This window comes from Spea bombifrons, chromosome 7 (genome assembly GCF_027358695.1).
Source record: "Spea bombifrons isolate aSpeBom1 chromosome 7, aSpeBom1.2.pri, whole genome shotgun sequence".
Classification (NCBI taxonomy): Eukaryota; Metazoa; Chordata; class Amphibia; order Anura; family Pelobatidae; genus Spea; species Spea bombifrons.
In genome coordinates this window covers 25,667,233-25,687,481 of record NC_071093.1, presented here as the reverse complement: position 1 = coordinate 25,687,481, position 20,249 = coordinate 25,667,233, and the positions used below count along the sequence as shown (strand labels likewise).

The following is a 20,249-nucleotide window of genomic DNA, read 5'->3' as shown; positions in this document are numbered from 1 at the left end:
AAATGCCGCTCACCGGCATTTATTTATTTTTTTATGCGGAGGAGAGAGAGGGGCGCCTAGCAACCGCTCGGCGCCCCTCATTCTCCTCCACGAGCCCTCTACCCCCGTCCCGGTGCTGGCATTTCATGCAGAGCGCCACAATATGCCGGCATATTGCGGCGCTCTGCATGAAATGCCGGCACCAACGAGCGGCTTTTAAACACTGATGCGGAGGAGAGAGAGGGGCGCCTAGCAACCGCTCGGCGCCCCTCGTTCTCCCCCGCATCAAAAAAAAAGAAGACAGCGTTTAAAAGCCGCTCGCTGGTGCCCGCTGCTTCACTGCTGGGTTCAGCAGTGAAGCAGCGGGCACCAGCGAGCGGTGCAGGAAGACAGAAGTCGCTGGACTTCAAGGTGAGAGGGGGGGATATATAGTGGGTAGGGGGAGGGAGAGGGGTTAGAAAGTGATGAGGGAGGGAGGGGGTTAAAAAGTGATGAGGGAGGGAGGGGGTTAAAAAGTGATGAGGGAGGGAGGGGGTTAAAAAGTGATGAGGGAGGGAGAGGGGGTAGAAAGTTATAGGGGAAGGAGGGGGGATATATAGTGGGTAGGGGGAGGGAGAGGGGTTAGAAAGTGATAAGGGAGGGAGGGGGTTAAAAAGTGATGAGGGTGGGAGGGGGTTAAAAAGTGATGAGGGAGGGGGTTAAAAAGTGATAAGGGAGGGGGTTAAAAAGTGATAGGGGAGGGAGAGGGGGGTAGAAAGTGATAGGGGAGGGAGAGGGGGTAGATATAAGTAAAGAGTGTGCATTAATGTGTGGATACATTGAGTGAATGAGAGAGCATGAGTTAATATGTGAATGTATTGTCTGAATGAGGGAGAGCATGAGTTAATGTGTTGATGCATTGAGTGAATGAGGGAGAGCATGAGTTAATGTGTGAATGAATTGTCTGAATGAGGGAGAGCATGAGTTAATGTGTTGATGCATTGAGTGAATGAGGGAGAGCATGAGTTAATGTGTGGATGAATTGTCTGAATGAGGGAGAGCATGAGTTAATGTGTGGATGCATTGAGTGAATGAGGGAGTGCATGAGTTAATGTGTGGATGAGTTGTCTGAATTAAAGTGTGAATTAGTGAGTGACTGTAAAAGTGTTTGTGTATCATAGATGTATAATTGTGGAAGGGCAAAGATGGCACTAGCAGGAGGTTTGAGACTTGGGGACCAAGATGGCACAGGCAGGGTGTATATGGGACAAAGATGGCACTGGCCGGACTGTTTGGGACAAAGTTGACTTGTGGGCTATTTGGGGACAAAGATTGCAAATCTTATGTGTGTTATCTGGGTGCTGGCCAGGTTCTATTTGGGCAGTGTGGACGCCAGGGCTGGCTTTGGGGTGTGCAACCTGTGATCTATGCCTGTAATTTAGGGGGTTTTAAATATACCTTTAATGCGTGTTTTTATGTGAATTCCAATTGATCTTTACCTGCAAAGCTGGGTTTTTGTGTTATTCTGTAGATCCATATCTGCTATGCTATGTTTCCATACATTATTTATGTGTACCTGCAAATACAGGGTTAATATGTCTTATTCAGTTGATCTATACCTGCGATGCTACGTTTCATATATTATTATTGTATACCTGCAAATACAGGACTTGTATGTCTGATTCTGTTTATTTGATATATACCTTCAGTGCTGAGATCACAAGTGAATTTCAATTGATCTGGGTTTGTGTGTTGATCTATACCCGCTATCGGCAGCAGGGACTAATATTTATATTATATATGCGTTTTACCTCTGCCCACCCCCGACTTACCGGAGCAGAATCCCGGGTGTCTTGCGGGGCCGGTGGGGGACATCTACGCAATATGCGTATACAACGTTGTATACGCGTATTGCGTAGATGTCCCCCGCCGGCCCTGCAAGACACCCGGGAGTCTGCTCCGGTAAGTCGGGGGGGGGGGCAGAGGAGGACAGTGGCAGCAAATCTCGGGGGGGGGGGAGGACAGTGGCAGCATATCTCGGGGGGGAGGAGGATAATGGCAGCATATTTCGGGGGGGAGGACAGTGGTAGCATATCTCGGGGAGGGAGGACAGTGGCAGCATATCTCGGGGGGGCAGAGTGGCAGCATGTTTTTCTTGGTACTTTTTTAAAGAAAAAAACTTTGTCTTTAAAAAAGCACCAAACTTTTAGGGTGCGGCCTATATACGGGGGCGGCCTATATCCGAGCCAATACGGTATATAGGATATATATATATCCTGATGAAAGTCTGTAATAAACAAGACTGAAACGTTGACTTGAAAACCGAAGTTGTTTGTGTGGTTATTTGGAAAGTCCCTGGAGTGCCGGTAACTATTTTTGGACTTTATATTATTTACTGCTACAGCTATTTGGCACCGGGCATAAACTTGGCATTTGGAGTGCAATTGTTAATTTTGCCATGGGCGCTATTTTCAGTAGATACGCCTCTGGGAGTAGGGGACAGGGACTGTGTTGGGGCAGGGACTGTGATGGTGGATAGGGGCTGTGGTGGGGGTTACTGGGGCTGTAGTGGAGTAATAGGGGATTTGGTGGGGTAACAGGGGCTGTGTCCTAGTGGGGGACAGAGGCAAAAGGGACAGCAGAGCAATCCTGACAGCCCGCGGCTCACGGATTGCCGCTAGAATGTCTAAGGCAGCCCCAGGAAAGTGAAATTTTCCTGGTATGCCTCCAGTCCGGCTCTGACCCTCCGCCACCCACTGAAGACGGGGTTGCAACCCAAAAGTGGTTGAGTTGAGAACCACTGTGATAGGTGATAATATAGTGGGGGAATTTAAACATGAATTGGATAGGCATAAAGCTATCTAAAATCTAAGACAAGATCATGGACTAAAAACTAAGTAAGCTTCAGGGCAAACTAGGAGGGCCGATTGTAGTCAAATTCTATATTTCTGTGTTACATATACATTTTGATTTAAATTAGTGACTTAATAATAATCTTAAATCTAAATACCCTGATCAAAATAGGAAATGTAAGGTATGATCTTTTTAACCTCTCCACATCTGCTGCTCAGTTTTATGTTAGATCTTTAATGTAATCCACAATTACATGTACAATTCTGTCACAAATTTCTTATGTCTCCTATAGTTCTTGCATTTCTGTTCTCTTCTTTGCACAACACCTTCTTGCTTGCAACTTAATGTATCCCACACTTCATAATTTACTTAAATTTCTACTTTGATTTCTAATTAGATGTCAATAAATACTTTGTTTTATTTTTTTTGCTACTGGTATTTTCTGTTGATAGATCACTTCTGCTTGTCTGCTCACATCTACAGTTGGGACCATTAAAAAAATTAAGTTTATGTAATACCTTATAAGTAAATTAAAATAATTTAACTCATCACAGATTCTCAGCAATCTATATTGTAACTAATGAACAAATGTCTCACATTTTCATTTGCAGGTTACCGTAAATTGTTACGAGATTTGGAAAATGGAAAAATCAAGTCAGGAGATTCATTTCACATACGTTTAAATCTAAATATTTCAAGCCAGTTGGACAGTTGCTCTTTGTCTCTACAGTGCGATGACATTGTACATGTCCTCGATACAATGTATCATGGAAGATATGAGTGGTTTTGTGCCAAAGTTGATCCATTTACTGACAGAAATCTAGAGGCAGGGACAATACCAAGCTATAACAGGTATGTACATCACAGCTTTAAGCAAATACGTATCTTACAATTCATTTTACATAGTTACATAGTACATAAGGTAGAAAAAAGACCTAAGTCCATCAAGTTCAACCCTTCTACCTAAACTTCTTACTCTTGATCCAAAAGAAGGCAAAAAAAACCCCTAATTAAGCTACTTCGAATTCTGCCATCAGGGGAAAACAAAATCCTTCTTGACTCCAAAAGGCAATCGGATTTCTCCTTGGATCAGGAGGCTATTTATAGCCCTGTATGTCATGCCTTGCTAAAAAAATATACAGACCCCTTTTGAAGGCATCAAATTATTTATAACACCACCTCCCTAGGCATTAAATTCCATACCTTTATGGTAAAGAATGCCTTCCTTTGTCATCTATGAAATCTCCGCTCTTCCAGTCTCAGAGGGTGACCTCTTGTTCTTTGTAAATTTCCGTTAATGAACAGGTCACTGAAGAGCTCTTTATATTGGCCCTGCATATATTTTATATAATGTTATCATATCCCTTCTAAGACGACATTTTTCCAGTGTATATAATTTTAACTTTTTTAGTCTCTCTTCATAACTAGTATCTCCCAATCCCCTAATTCATTTTGTAGCCCTCCTTTGCACTTTTTCTAGTTCCATAATGTCCTTTTTAAGGACCCGTGCCCAGAATTGTACTGCATATTCAAGGTGAGATCTTACCATTGACCTGTGAAGAGGTAAGGTGATATCCTCCTCCCGTGAATCAATACCATTTTTTTATGCATGTCAAAACCTTATTGGCCCTTGCAGCTGCTTGCTGGCATTGTGCACAGTCTATTGTCTTCCATTATTCCTCAGCCCTTCTTGGTAGATTTCCCCAAGGATATTCCATTTATAGTATAGGTTGCATTTTTATTATTTTTATCATAATGCATAACTTTGCATTTGTCTATGTTAAACCTCATCTGCCACTTGCACGGCCAGTTCCCAACTCTGTCTAAATCCTCCTGCAAAGAAGAAACATAGAGATTAGTCTGAATGACCCTGCCCAATGCAGCTTGGGATATCATTTATAAATAAATTAAAAAGAAGAGGACCCAGGACAAACCCCTGAGGCACTCCACTTACTACCTGCGTACAGTCTGAGAAACATCCATTCACATCAACTCTCTGCATTCTATCTTTTAGCCAATTTCCAATCCAAATACAGACATTTGCCCCTACACATAGTGAGCTTTCCATACAACTAATGTCCCCTTAGCTGTTATGGGGAAAGACAGAGAGAGGACAAGGCTTGACGTTACAAACAGTGGCGAATCTAGAAACAATATATAGGGAGGGGCACATAAGATCTGGGGGACATTAACAATTTCCACCATTAAATTATACCATTGAAAAAACACACACACACTTTATACTATATATAGCCAAAAGTTATGTGCTGTGAAATTATACTTTTGTGACTGGACTAACATAATACTTGATCATTCAATATGGGAAGCCTTAAGCCACAATAATGCAATACCTTAACTTTTCCACTAAATGATTTCAGGGCCTTGAAAGTTTTGTCCCCTGAAGTCACTACAAATTCAGGAGCATTTTATCTCTGGATAAGTAAAAATGAAATAGTTCCTACTGTAAGTTAAGTGCCAGGAAACAGATGCCCAAACACACACACCAGGATAGGCTATGCCACACTGACACCCAGGCACACACCAGGACAGGCTCTGCCACACCAACACCCAAACACACACACCAGGACAGGCTCTACCACACCAACATCCAGAAACACACCAGGACAGGCTCTGCCACACTGACACCCAAACACACACACTAGGACAGACTATGCCACACCAACACCCAAACACACACACCAGGACAGGCTCTGCCACACCAACATGCAGACACACACCAGGAGAGGCTCTGCCACACTGACACCCAAACACACACACTAGGACAGACTATGCCATACCGACACCAAAACACACACACCAGGTCAGGCTCTGCCACACCAACATCCAGACACACAGACCAAGACAGGCTCTGCCACACCGACACCCAGACACACACACCAGCATAGGCTCTGCCACACCAACACCTAAACACCAGGACAGACTCTGCCACACCAACACCCAAACACACACACCAAGACAGGCTCTGCCACACCAACACCCAAACACACACACCAGGACAGGCTCTGCCACACTGACACCCAAACACACAGACCAGGACAGGCTCTGACACACCAACACCCAAACACACACCAGGACAGGCTTTCACACACCAACACCCAAACACACACCAGGACAGGCTCTGCCACACTGACACCCAAAGACACACCAGGACAGGCTCTGCCACATTGACACCCAAAGACACACAGGACAGGCTCTGCCACACTGACACCCAAACACCAGGACAGGTGCTGCCACACCAACACCCATATACACACATCAGGACAGGCTCTGCTACACTGATAACCGAAAACACACAAACAGCAGGACACGATCTATGACACAGACATCTACATCAGGATGGATTTTCCACAGTGCATTGTTCCCCTTTAGTGTTTTTGCCCCTTGTGTATTGATGCCTCAGCCAGCACCCTTTTAGTATTGATTAATGTGGTGCCCCCTCACCCTTGCATGATTGCCTCCAGCCACCACTATTTGTATTAATTCCCCCAGCAAGCCCCTTTATTATTGATTAATGTGGTGCCTCCTCACCCTTGCATGATTCCCTCCAGCCACCACTATTTGTATTAATGCCCCCAGCAAGCCCCTTTATTATTGATTTATGTCATCACATATATGCATTTTTAACTACATAATAAGTACTTCTCTTTGAAATGATTGAAATATGATTTGAAAAAAACTGAACTGGCAGTTTCTTTAATATTAGACCCTGCTGGCGATATATATATTAATATTAGCGCCTGCTGCCGATAGTCCGTATAGATCAACACATTAACACACAAACCCAGCATTGCTTGTATATATCAATTGAAATTCACTTGTGAACTCAGCACTGAAGGTATAGATCAAATAAACAGAATCAGACATACAAATCCTGTATTTGCAGGTATACAATAGTAATATATAGAAACATAGCAGGTATAGATCAACTGGAAAGCACATGTAAACTCAGCACTGAGGGTATAGGTCAAATACATGGAAACAGCATTGCAGGTATTGATCAACGGAACAAACCCCGTATTTGCAGGTATATATAAATAATGTATGGAAACATAGCATAGCAGATATGGATCTACAGAATAACACAACAACCCATCTTTGCAGGTATAGATCAATTGGAATTCACATAAAAAATAAAAACATGGCATTAAAGGTTAAAAAAAACCCCCTAAATTAGAGGCATAGATCACAAGTTGCACACCCCAAAGCCAGCCCTGGCATCCACACTGCCCGTATAGAACCTGACCAGCACCCAGATAACACACATAGGATTTGCCATCTTTGTCCCCAAACAGCCCGGTCTGTGGTACCCAAGGCTCAAACACCCTGCTAGTGCCATCTTTCCCTTTCCACAATTATACATCTGATACACACAAACACTTTTAAAGTGACTCACTAATTCACACTTTCATTCAGACAATTCATCCACACATTAATTCATTCACACTCTTTACTTATTTCAATATTCTTACTACCCTCTTTCTCACGTTCTACCCCCTGTCCCTCCCTTATCACTTTCTAACCTCTCTCACTCCCCTTTCCCTTCTCACTATTTACCCTCTCTTTCATGGGCGTAGGAACCGGGGGGGGCAGATCCACCCCAGTAACTCATGCGGGGGGGACCGATAATTAAGAAATCCCCCCCAGGGCTGTAGGAATCCCCCCCCGCTACTTACCTGTGGGAGGGTCTTCTGTATTGCACAGAGGAAGTGGAACCCAGCAGAGTTCACGTGACATCACATCACATCCTGCTTCCTCTGTGCAGTACCAGAGAACGCAGAGGGAGGCCGCGCCCCCTGCTGAAGTCTGTGAGCGGCATCGAGGAGCTGCAGTGCAGGTAAGGGGGTGGGGAGGTTGTTTGAATCAGTATGCGTGATTGAGGGAATTAATCTGTGAATGAATGAGTATATGAATTAATGAGTGTGTGTGTGATAGCATGGATGTGTAAGTGCTGAAACCTAGGCATGATGGGACTGTGATTGCTGTTAGCAATCACACTCCTATCATGCCAAGTCAGCCAGTACATGCTGAAACCTAGTTAGCTGCCCCCCTTGTGTACTGATGCTGCCAACAATATGGGGTCTGCACATCACTTACAGCCACCCTATACCAGCATGTCCTGGCTGCCTGGGTATGATAGGAGTGTGATTGCTGTTAGCAATCACACTCCTATCATGCCAAGTCATATTGCTATTTTTTTTTGTCCAATTGTGGTGTGTTACCTACTTTTATTAAAAATTTGAGTTTTTATTATTATTTTTAAAGGTGGGGTTTTGGTGAAGTGAACCGTGAATGTTTTGGTCCAGAATTTTCATTTTGGTGCAGAATTTTCATTTTGGTGCATCCCTAGAATAAATAGAACTATTTAATTTTTAATTATCCTGAGTCCTGAATTTGTAGTCACAAAACTTTCTAGGCCCAGAAATCAGTGAGAGGAAAAGTAAAGGTTTTGTGTCATTTACTTTATATTAAAAGGCCATATTTTCTCACAGTGAAAAATGAGTGCGATAGGGAGAGGGTAGCTAGTGAGAAGGGAGGGTAGGGAGAGGGTAGCTAGTGAGAAGGGGGTAGGGAGAGGGTAGATAGTGTGAGAAGGGAGGGTAGGGAGGGGGTAGATAGTGTGAGAAGGGAGGGTAGGGAGGGGGTAGATAGTATGAGAAGGGAGGGTAGGGAGGGGGTAGATAGTGTGAGAGGGGGGAGAGGGGGTAGGTAGTGTGAGAGATGGGGAGAATTTTAGGGGTTCCTACGCCCATGCTCTCTTTGTAGTTCACTCACCTTTAAGTCAGTAGTTCACTCACCTTTAAGTCCTGCGGCAGGAGCATGAGGCTTCTGTCTCCCTGCTCTGCCACAGTGTGTGCTGCTTCACTGCTGAGCGCCGGTATATGACGTCAAATTCCGGCGCTCAGCATGACATGCCGGCACTGCGACGGAGGTAGAGGCCTCGCGAAGGAGAATGATGGGCGCCGAGCTTTCGATGAGGCTGCCCGGGATTTAAAGTCCCATTGCCAGACTGTCCCGGGCAATCCAGCCATACAGTGTCCGTTGGGTGGTTCCAAATTTGACGAGGGGCAACAGGAAATAGCCTAGGGGGGGCATCCCTCCCCATGCCCCCTTTAACAACGCCACTGGAACCTGCACATGACATTTCTGTGCTCACGTAGTCTGCGGATGGGCAAATCCAGCCGGAGGCCACACGCTGCTACAATTGATATGGAGTTGCAGATCAGGTGAGCATGGAGCACTGTAGGTCAGTCCTACCAGGGAATATTGAATTGAAGTAGGGTGAGAAACAAATTGCAATCTGTACTTTGTGCCTGGGCCTGTCCTAGAGGCCAGGCACAAAGTGATCTGTGGGACTATTTCTTCGTGGGGGTATTTTGTAATGCAATGCTAGCACCTGCCTAGGGATGGCTCTGATAATTATATTTAATTTAGTTGGAACTATGCAGTTTTACCAACATGCTAAAACATCTGAGCTTGTTTTCCTATTATTATTTGGGTATAATATCCTTTATGTAATAACTATCAGCATCTACCATGGTTTTATGAAGGGAATATCAAATTTGTATTGTATTAACAAATTATCTTTTCTCTTATTCTTGTTTGTTGTTGTAGTTGTGGTAGGCCAAATATCTGTTGCTTGATATTTACTACAACTATGTTTAATATGTGTTAAAAGGAAAGGCCATTAGTGACATTATTATCAATTACAGGCAGCAATGCTATTCAGCAGAGTTGTAGAGTAAAAGAGAAAAACATACTTACTAAATTGTAAAAAAGTAAATGTCCTGCTTACAATGTTTGCGTACAACTTTGATTCAGACCAAACAGTGGGCTTCATGGCAGTGGAAATGTCTGAATATTAGAGTGCATGTCTCTAAAGCGAAATATAACAAATATTGTGCCCAGAGATCAATTGAAGCCACAGCATCTATGACTTTTTAAATAGGTTTATTTGTTAATTAACAAAAAAGATATACATATACATACATATATACATATTAGTGTGAGCCTCAAATAAAGGAATACAATAACCTGAAAAAAGATCATATTTGTAAATAGAACTTATGTGTCTTAATAATTATTCATACATGTAAATGAAAAATAAATATAGTGTGGCATTTCAATCCAAATGTGCCTGTATCTTTAATAGTTGTACTCTCATGCATATCTTCAAAATCTGTGATATCAATAAGTGAACAATCTCCAATCCACCTCCAGGGTTTGTATAACATAAAAAAACCAAAATATTTTGTATATATAGTGTAGTGGTCCAAAATTTGGGACTATACGTGTAGTACTCATATGTACTTCAATTGAATAGAGCTCTTCAAGTGTTTTTCTTTGTATATATAGTGATGTTTTCTACCAAAAAATAATATACGGTATATATATTTATAGTGCAGAGTTATAATGTATAACAAAATCTATAATGATAAACATTGCAATCACAAGGAGAATAATGGTAAGGGTTCTTCAGAAAATGGTATTGTAGATCTCTCTTCCTTTTTCAGGAATACTGAAGACAACATTTTCTCAATAAATATTTATTATATAGAGATTGGTATCGCAAGCAGCAGACATCATGTTCCCAGAACATATTCATAAGATTAAATCAGAAATAAAATACATAAATCAGTTAAAATCATCTCTATTAGCTTGGCACATCTATCCACTGGGATTTTTGCCCATTCTTCAAGGCAAAACTGCTCCAGCTCCTTCAAGTTCAAGCTGCTGGTGTACAGTAATCTTTAATCATACCACAGATTCTGTAATGATAAATAATCTCTTGCAGGTTTGTTTTGGTGCCATATTCTTTCTTAATCATGGATTTAATGGTGCTCTGTGGGATGTTCACAGTTTCAGATACCTTTTTTATAACCCAACCCTGATCTGTACTTCTCCACAACTTTGTCCCTGACCTGTTTGAAGCGCTCCTTGGTCTTCATGGTGCTGCTTGCTTGGTGGTGCCCTTTGCTCAGTGGTGTTGCAGACTCTGGGGCCTTTCAGAACAGGTGTTTATATACTGGGGTCATGTGACACTTAGATTGCACACAGATGGACTTTATTTAATTATTTGACGACTGAAAGTAATTGGTTGCACCAGATCTTATTTATTTAATTTATTTTAAGGCTTCATAGCAAAGAGAATACATTTGCGTTTTTAAAAAATATATATATATTCTTCATTTCACTTAGGACTATTTTGTGTATCTCCATAAGATGAAATCAAAATATAAATCTAATTTAATTCCAGGTTGTCATGCAACAAAATAGAAAAAATGCCAAGGGGGTGAATACTTTTGCAAGGCACTATACTCTCTAATGTAGTGAAACATTTTGTTTATTCTCTCCCAGGGCTCAGCAGATATTTTTGGTCAAGCTGCAGAAATTAATGCAAAGAGGCATCAAAGATGATGGAGAAGGTTCAAGCAATACACTACGAGCTATGAGAGTAAGTGTTTTTTTCCCACTACACAGACACTCGATGCTAACACACAATAACCAGACACCCCAAACACTTGGTCACTGCAATCCTTGTCCCCAAACAGCTTGTCAGTGTCATTTTGGGACCTAAATGTTTCAGTAACATCCTGCGCTCTAACTTAAAGAAGTCGCTAAGCAAGAGGGGCAAAGCCGTAGCTAGCTCTTGTTGCAATAACAGAAAATTGGGCCCCCCAATATATCTCTATTGGGGTTATTTTGAGGAAAGTAGATAAATAAATAACAAGGAAATTCATGATATTAGAAGTGTAGAGAGTTACAGAAATAATAGTACAGATTTTCCCAAAACTATTTCACATTTTTATACTGAGGGATACAGTATAACTCCCCTCCAAATAACTTCAATTAATATACTGTATATACACTGTATATACTGAGCCTGACAGTGGTATACCACAACTATAGTGATCCAGGGTGACCACCACAGTCAGGGCAGAGCCGAGGTGGGTGGCAGCAGGGAGCGGAGGAAAGAGAGTAGAGCTGATGCTGAAAACTCTTTCATGAGCTTGGCGCCCCTCTCTCTCCTCCGCTCCCTGCCACCTGGGTTCTGTGCACCCCGTGCACCTGCCTCCGTTTCTGCTTCTCAGAGGTCCTTTGAAGCCCCCCTGTAGACATAACCAGGAGCTTATTCTGTCTAAATATATAGCTTGGTCACAAACAGTTTTTTATTGCTCATAAAATGAGTACTACATAGCGAAATACTCAAAGATAAACCTAAAATCAATTGCAAATACAAATAAATCTTCTATTTACACTCTGTAGAATACGCTTCAACCAGATGAGACATCTATGCAAACTGACTCCAAGAGCAGCCCACGTCTTTCAAGAGCAAGTTTTCTGTTTGGACAAATTTTGCAGGTAAAGTTTGTAAAGGGGAGCTCCTACCAAGATGTTTTATTAGCGGTGACAAAACAAGTAAAATATATTGGAAGCGTTTTTACGTAATATATATTTCAAGAGAGCTGAATAATTAGTATGTGTTATAGTGCTGTTATTTACTAGATACACAGTGTAATATCTTATCATACCTTATTATCATGCCTTGTTTTAAACAATAGAACTGCTCAGTCCAGACACGTATTCTCTGACTAATCAAAGTCTGTGGAGAAAGGATTTTCTTTGGATAAGCAGGATTTAATTGACATAACCCATAAACCTGCAATGGTAGCATCCAGGTCTGCAATTGTTTTGGAAGGTTATTGGAATTAAAAGGCTAAACTACATTGTTGTATACAGCACTGTACTCAATGGTGAAAGATAAATATTGGTTTCCTTTGGACTTCCCTTTTTAAGATGAGGATGTCTTCTCAATGTATTTTTTTAATCAAATGAATATATTTGTTCAGTAATTGTTACTTCACGGACCCCTGCCAAAAAGCTCCTTTTTATGTGTATTTTTTAGTACTAAAAATAACAAAAAGCAACAGGTATGGAGATGCAGAAGTGTTTAGACAAGCAAGCAACTAGTAGGGACATGCCTCAATGTAAGTTCCTGCTTTAAGTCTTTATCGGGGCTTAAAAATCGCAGTCTGCTATTTTTATGCCCTGATAATTGGCCTGTTTATTGTCTGCCAAAGCATGTAGTTCATTTGATAAAAGGTGTGCTTTACTCTGAATTTGTTTTGCACCATTTAGCCAAGTATGAATACAAAAGATTTATCATGCAGGGTGGTCATGATTTTAATGCAACCCAGCTGTATTCCACATGTATCCCAACAACATAAGAGGTGGTGCAGGGAAGAAACACAGAAATCAGAAATGGAAGCAAATGTGCCTCAACTAGCATTACATAACATTTTATTTGTACAGCACCAGCAAACTCCATAGCCCTGTTACCATATACTATAAAAAATTCAAATAACTATAAAGTTAACAAATATATGAACATATTTTAATGCATGCTGGTGGAGAGGAAGACAAGGGCCCTCTTTGTGAGTTTGCAGACTATTACGTTATAGGAAATTGAGACTGATAGTAAGGCATACCTCCCAAGTAGGGTGGCTAAATAGGCCATGCTTTCCAATATAATTGTTTAATATAAAGTATTTTCACATATAATTTTTACATATTGATGACCGGCTCAGATAAAGTGCTGTCTGCAGTATGGGGGATATGTAACTAATTAGTTCCCTTCCATAAGTCTATACATGCCCCATACTGCAGACCAGCATTTTATCAGGACTGGTCAGCAAGATGTCAAAGATGTCAAAGTTATATGTGTCCTGGAAAAGAGTGGCCGATGTGGTCACCCTACTCCCAAGTGGGAAGTTCCTTTTTTTTGGCCTCACACCCCCAGTCCTTCTTTCCTCCCCTGACACCTATCTTTTGTATTATGTCAGATTGTTTGGTGGTTATGAACATATCCCAGTGTCCTACAGCTGTAACTTACAATACTGTGTACAGAAACAGCACACATTTTGTTATAAATGAAATTGTGTAAATAAAATACATAGTTATTATTCTCCTCAATGTCATACTCATACTAATATAACTAAGAGACACCTTTGGGGAGGTTTAAGGGAGGTGACCTATAGATAGCAGCGTTACAGAACATTTTATTTATTGTGGGTATTAAGCGGATATATTGTTTCTCTGACAGGTTGGTTTTAGTGAATATTTGGAATAAGTAGTGGAGAGTCTGGTAGAAGAAGAATTGCAGAGACTACAGAGACTATTAGTGTATATGAAAAAGGGTATCAATGCAAAATTGGTTGGGAAAGCAGGAAAAGAAAAGTTCTCTATGTTGTCAGAAATGGATAGTGAAGCCATGAAAATGTCAAAAGTCAAATCAGAAATGGAGCAGTAGAGAGGCCCTCTTGAAAAAAGGACTGAGGTTTGTAGCACACTGGATATAAGAGGAATAAGGGTTTAGTACATTTAGTAAAATAGACACCATAGGAGCTGTTTAGTATGTAGGCCTATAGCAGGTGAGGGCAGTACAAGTGATTTCAAGACTAACCAAAGCAAAAGTACAGAGTAATCAAAGGAATTAAAAGCCACAGAGAAGTGAATTTAGAAGAACATGGAACATTACACTTAAGTGAGACATTTTTTTGTCGTTTCTGTGGAGTTGGTTTTATGAAAGCAAAAAGGGTTGCAGTGGATGTCATAAATAGCATTTGTTTGCTTTGGAATATCTCTGCCTTGTAACTACTTTTTTTCATTTTACGTCTAAACAAACTATGTTTCTTTTTAAGTTTGTCAACCGCTCTGAAAACAAATACAAAAGGATGAATAGTAATGAACGTGTACGGATGATCTCCTGTAACTCTCCATCTACAGAAACAATGAAGCTTTTACTAGATAAACATGATGGTATGTGTTTTAGCCAATATATTGCAAAAGACAAAAAATGTGTACTTAAGCGCAAACAATTATTGAATTAATTATCTGGATCAACCAAATATTGCTGTAAACACAGTAGCACTTCCCACACAGTGTTGAGACATAATTTGTATACAGTGGTGACTAAGGTCTAGTGTTGCCCACACCGAACAATGAGTGAATATGACTGATAAATATTAGTGGGAGTACTTTCCCCAAAAATATTGGATCCTTGCATTTTCAATCTTTTTTGTTAGAAACTTGATCAGTGTTAATAGATAAAAACAAGAATAAAACATTTCCAATGGTGCAGATTATCTCAATGAAAGGAAAAGAAAAGTCAGGAAACCTATATACAACTGCAAACAAAACATCACAGAAACTGGGTTGTGTTACATCTTCACACATAGGAGCAGTAGGTTGCTGAAAACTTATGGATCCAGTATTTAAAGGGGAAGTACTCCTACTAATATTTGTCAGTCACGTTCACTCATTATTCGGTGTTAGCAACACAAGACCTTGGTCACTACTGTATACAAAATATCTTGCAATTAGTCACCAAACACCAAAACAGGAAACAGGAATCTATATCACACTTCAACCGTGAAAGTTTATTTAAGTAAAAAGTAGTAACACAAGGTAAAACAATAAACAGCGATAAAAGCCAAACAAAAATTCTGTTAGTTTTGCCATTACGAGGACAATCGGGCATTTAGTTGTCATATGTAACAGTGTTTTCAGATGAAAATAAACCGTAGATGACTAGGCAACCGTGGCACTTTAAATATCTATGGTACAATACCTACAGTACAATATCTGAATACATTAATTGTAAAACAACTGCTCGAGTCTATCCCCTGCCTCCAACTTCTCATCTAACTTGGGAATTTGGTCATGGCAAGCAAACATACAGACCTTCCTTCCACGTTTTGCAGTGGTTGTACTTTTCAAGCCAAGTCTGGGGCAAGGGTGTGTTGTGCTTCAAGAACAGCTGGGCCAGCTACCTCTAATGGAAATGTATACTTTCAAATGTATGCTTTGTCTTGGTAGTCTTTCTGCTTTTCCTATAAAATTGTGTCTATTAATTTGGAAACAAATTGCCTTAACCTTTTACATTACTTTTTTGTTTAAGACCTTGACCCTGACAGCAACTTCAAAAAGAGCCTGAATCTAATCCCATACAGTTTGGTGCAACCTTTTCACTGTGATAAAAGGCGACCAGTTCTTTTTGCACCCTGTACAATAGCAAATATTCTAGTTAAAAAAATTCTAAACTCTGGTGGAGCATCTGAGTTTAATACATCTAAGCAAGGTAAGAATACCAATCAAGTAAATTTAATTGCGTTATTTAAAAAGGAACATTGGACCACATTTCTTGGGGACAAAAGACTAATTGAGGACACTACCTATACTTTAGCATTTGCTATGTTAAATAAAAATATGTAATGATGTTTACAGATGAAAATATAGTAGAAACCCATTATTACCACCATTAGAAACGTGTGGTTGTCTATCCACAGTGATCTGAACATCTCTGGTTAATGAGAATCTTCTAATTAACTGTTGAAGAAAGACATATAGAAAACATGAAAATTGTTCTGGTCCTGTAGCATATAATAGGCTTGGAAACTCAGACAGACACTAACATACATACCTATACACATACTAACATACAGACACACACTAACATGCCCAAGCAGACACACACTAACACGCCCAGGCAGAGTTTAACATACGTACCCAAACACACAATAACATACAGACACACACTAATATACCCAGACAGACACTGACATACATTAGCAGGAGCAGACACTGACATACTTACCCAGGCAGACACTAATATACATACCCATACACACACTAACATAAACACCTCTACAATTTGCTGTCCTACCCCCGCGACATTGCGTGACCTTGTCTCCTCCTGGGAGTTAGGGAGATAAAGAGGTAAGTACAAGTATCAGGACTCACCTCTCTATCCCTACTCCCAAAGCATGTCTCCGCTTTTCTCGAGGGGGGCAATTGCCCCCCCTGGATCCGTATATGATTTGAATTTTGCAGGAGCTGCGCTTTTATCTGGGGAATTTTCAAAGGGGACTACTATCCACACTTTGTCAGATGCGGGCAAGTGGTTTTGCCCAAATCTACCACTGAACTTTTATAGAATGAATTGTCATCAAAACAAAAAATCCATAATTTGCTTTGGTCAAGTTAATGAGAATGTGCTAATTAACTGTTGAACAAAGACATAGAGAAAACACAAAAAATGTTCTGGTCCTGTAGCATATAATAAGCTTAGTCCTTAAATTAAACAAACCAAAAATATCTTCTTACTCTAGATATCATAACAAAAGAAGCATTTCAAAAGAAGCAAAAATCAGAAACAATTATCTACTTCAGAGAGAGGAATGTAAACAGCTATGAATGTATTACCACACCCAATATTGAGGCTGTTGCTTCAAAGGTATAGTAGTCACAAACCCTTACAATAATGCAATCATATGACACAGTTATAAAACAGATAAAACATAAACATATTATGTATTTTGCTTAATTGTTTCAGTGCTACAATTAATACTAATTAATTAATAATATTAATGCCAAGTTGAAGCTCATGCTGTGAAACAAATGTTTTAAATAATATGTCTGCTTAGCTAATTGTATCTTATATACTATTTACCTTTATTAAAAAAATATTTAATAAACTGTGATTGCATCATCAAGAGAAACACAATAGAACATATCACCTAATATCACCAAATAAATAATAATCATATAAACTGCATGAACATTTAATCTGCCCATAACACTATTTTAAGATATTTCTGGAAATGTTGTTTATAATATAAAATATGTCTGTTTAGTAAAACATATTTCTTTTTGTAGAATAAGCACTGTTTGCTTGAAGTTGGACTGGAATGTACAAGGCAGCTAATAAAGGCTAAACTCTTCCCCATCATCCTTTTTGTCAGAGTTTCAGAGAAAAACCTTAAGAAATTCAGGTAACATAATCAGTCAGAATAATAATATGCAAGAAGGTATTTTAAAATGGTTGATGTGCAATTACCATCACACGCAATCCAACATTTTCAATAGAAGAAGAGGGACATGTTTGTTTTGGGGGTTATAACTGAAGGTACGGCTGGCTGACCTACTTGACTGATCAATGTATTCTTTACAGGTTAGTCATTTCTTTTTCAATTTGATCAGGTAAAAAGGACTGAGGAACATGTTGCTAGCTAGCAATACATAACTTGAAATACTAGGTTTTATGAGGCTCTTCCAAAGTAAGAGGTACAATTCAACTTTAGCAAAATTTATCTGATCATTTCCTATTCCTAGGATAGTTCCACTTATGGATTATGCAAAAACAAAACCAATACTAAATCCTGGCATTTCCCATATACTTAGATGAGAACATTAGTCAGAAACTACTGTTTGTAATGTAAGGGCTGTTAGTTAACCACTTATTAATGCCTTGGTCACACAATGCTCTACATTCTCAAATGTTTAAGTGGAGAGATGAATGAACTCTTATCTTATTAAATTCAAATATGGGCCAGGTAAACCAAAAAGAAAATATGAATCCACTCATAAGATAATTAAGGCAGAACCCAGACCCAGCTGTAATTCATACATGTTGTCCTAGTCAATATAAGCAAAAAGAGTTTTAGCAACAATGTAAGCACTTTCACATATACATGGGTGAGTCAGGGCTGCCTTTAATATTAATTAGACTCTGAGCATTTGCTGGAACCCCCCCCCCACACACACACACACACACTTCCCCGTGCTCCCTATCATGCAATTATGCCCTCTACTCCAAAAACCCACACAAAAAAATGACTTGCCTCACTGACTTTGCAGATTAGTCAGTGTCACAGTCAGTGCAGTCTTCCCTCCCTCTGACCCTAGCGTGAATCTAGGTGAGATGTTCTCATGCCACACCCTCGGGGGAGGAGCACAATACTAAGCAATTGCATAGCAAATGAATGGAGTCTGGCCCAAAATGAACGTGCAAGACAGCTTTATGTGTTTAAGTGCACTGTGGTGCCCCCTCCCCCATCATCACATCCCTTTTGTGTACGAGCAACACAGAGGGGCCTTGCGGGACTATGCAGAAATGGTTACAGGCCCAAAAGGTCGGGAGCATCTCCCCCTTTTGTCCCACGTTAAAAATGGCCCTGGGCTGTGTTGGTGTTCTATAGGTAAAAAGTACCACACCTGTATCAATGTGTCAGGCCTGGGCAGAGCCCACTATGAGAAGTGCATCGGGCTTAACAAGAGCAAAAATGTTAGTGACCCATCATCTATGCTTTAAATATCCAGAAAATTGTTGCAGACGAACTCTGGATCTATAATGTTTACTAATAGTTCAGGAGATTAGAGACTAAATTATAATTGTGCTGAGATTGCCTGAAACCAAAAAAAAATTGGCACCGTTGAAAATGGCATAAAATAACTATCTAAATATTTACATAAAGCTTTTTTTTTATATTTGTCCGTTAATGTAGGAGGTTGCAAGCATGGCCCGAGACAGAAGAAGAATTTCTACGCACGTGTCGTCAGAAGGAAAAGGAGCTTGAGTCGGTTCCATGTCTCTATGCTACAATAGATGTGGAGTCATGGGGCAGCATTGAGGATCTTTTAAGAATAATTAAGGAAAAAATTGCAGAGGAACAACAGAAGACTGTATGGATTGATGTTGACCCTGTTCAAAGTAATGGCTAAATTAGGCTTAATAAGGTCATATAACACTTAAAATGTAAAGCCGCTAACCCAGTGGATGACTTTCTAAATATGGATAGAATATTTTTTATGGTCTTGCATGTCTGGCATATTTTACAAAATAAAATTAAATTACAAAAAGGATGGTCGTTTAAAAATTCATATTGTGTTATATGACAGGGCTTTGGTACGTTTTTTTATATGTAAAAAAAAAACTCCAAACACAGTAAACATTGTAACGTCAAGTTCAAGTTGCTAAGACAAACAAATGATTACAATGTATTAAAGGGTGTCTATCAGAGAATGTGATTAGAGTACATTTGGAGTATGCATCTATTTGGAAAGAACTTAAAGGTGAGCTACAAAATTAGTGTTTCAACACTGCAATGAGCAGGCCTCAAGTAATGGCTTCATCACAATGTATAAATACATTCAATATTGTTATGAGGCCCATGCAGGAGAAATCTTTCTTCACCCTCTCAAATAACAAGAGGCCAATCATGAATAGAGAAGCCACTGTTATATGTACTAAGGCTATAACCATATTAACTAACAGAGATAAATGTGATTTTTGGCAAGAAAGGGTACTAAGTACACATCGTACAAATTTCAACTTATTTTGACTGCACATTGACCCACTATATGAACAAAAATGACATCTGCTTTAAAGGGGGTTTGCCTTATTCTGGATTGGTGTAAGTAAGGATAACTTGGAGAGGTTCAATTTGATGGTCTTATTTCAACCTTTCCACATATAAAACAAGTTATTTTACAATAGCAACTAAGAGGGAATTATTTAAATCAGTAGTGTATAATGCAAAACAATATTTTCATTGTATTTGACTATTATTTTTTTCAGA

At 39.9% G+C, this 20,249-nt stretch overlaps 1 protein-coding gene across 1 annotated transcript in view; it reads left to right on the top strand.

The window, feature by feature from the left end:
• CARD11 (caspase recruitment domain family member 11) overlaps positions 1-19,527 on the top strand; it is an 84,797-nt gene extending 65,270 nt beyond the window's left edge. Inside the window, exons 16-23 of the mRNA XM_053470704.1 lie at positions 3,423-3,663; positions 11,188-11,284; positions 12,097-12,192; positions 14,532-14,649; positions 15,791-15,970; positions 17,001-17,125; positions 17,548-17,663; positions 19,176-19,527. Of these exons, the coding sequence (XP_053326679.1) occupies positions 3,423-3,663; positions 11,188-11,284; positions 12,097-12,192; positions 14,532-14,649; positions 15,791-15,970; positions 17,001-17,125; positions 17,548-17,663; positions 19,176-19,392 (1,190 nt within the window). The 3' untranslated portion in view covers positions 19,393-19,527. The remainder of the gene's footprint in view (positions 1-3,422; positions 3,664-11,187; positions 11,285-12,096; positions 12,193-14,531; positions 14,650-15,790; positions 15,971-17,000; positions 17,126-17,547; positions 17,664-19,175) is intronic.
• The last annotated feature ends 722 nt before the right edge of the window (positions 19,528-20,249 follow it).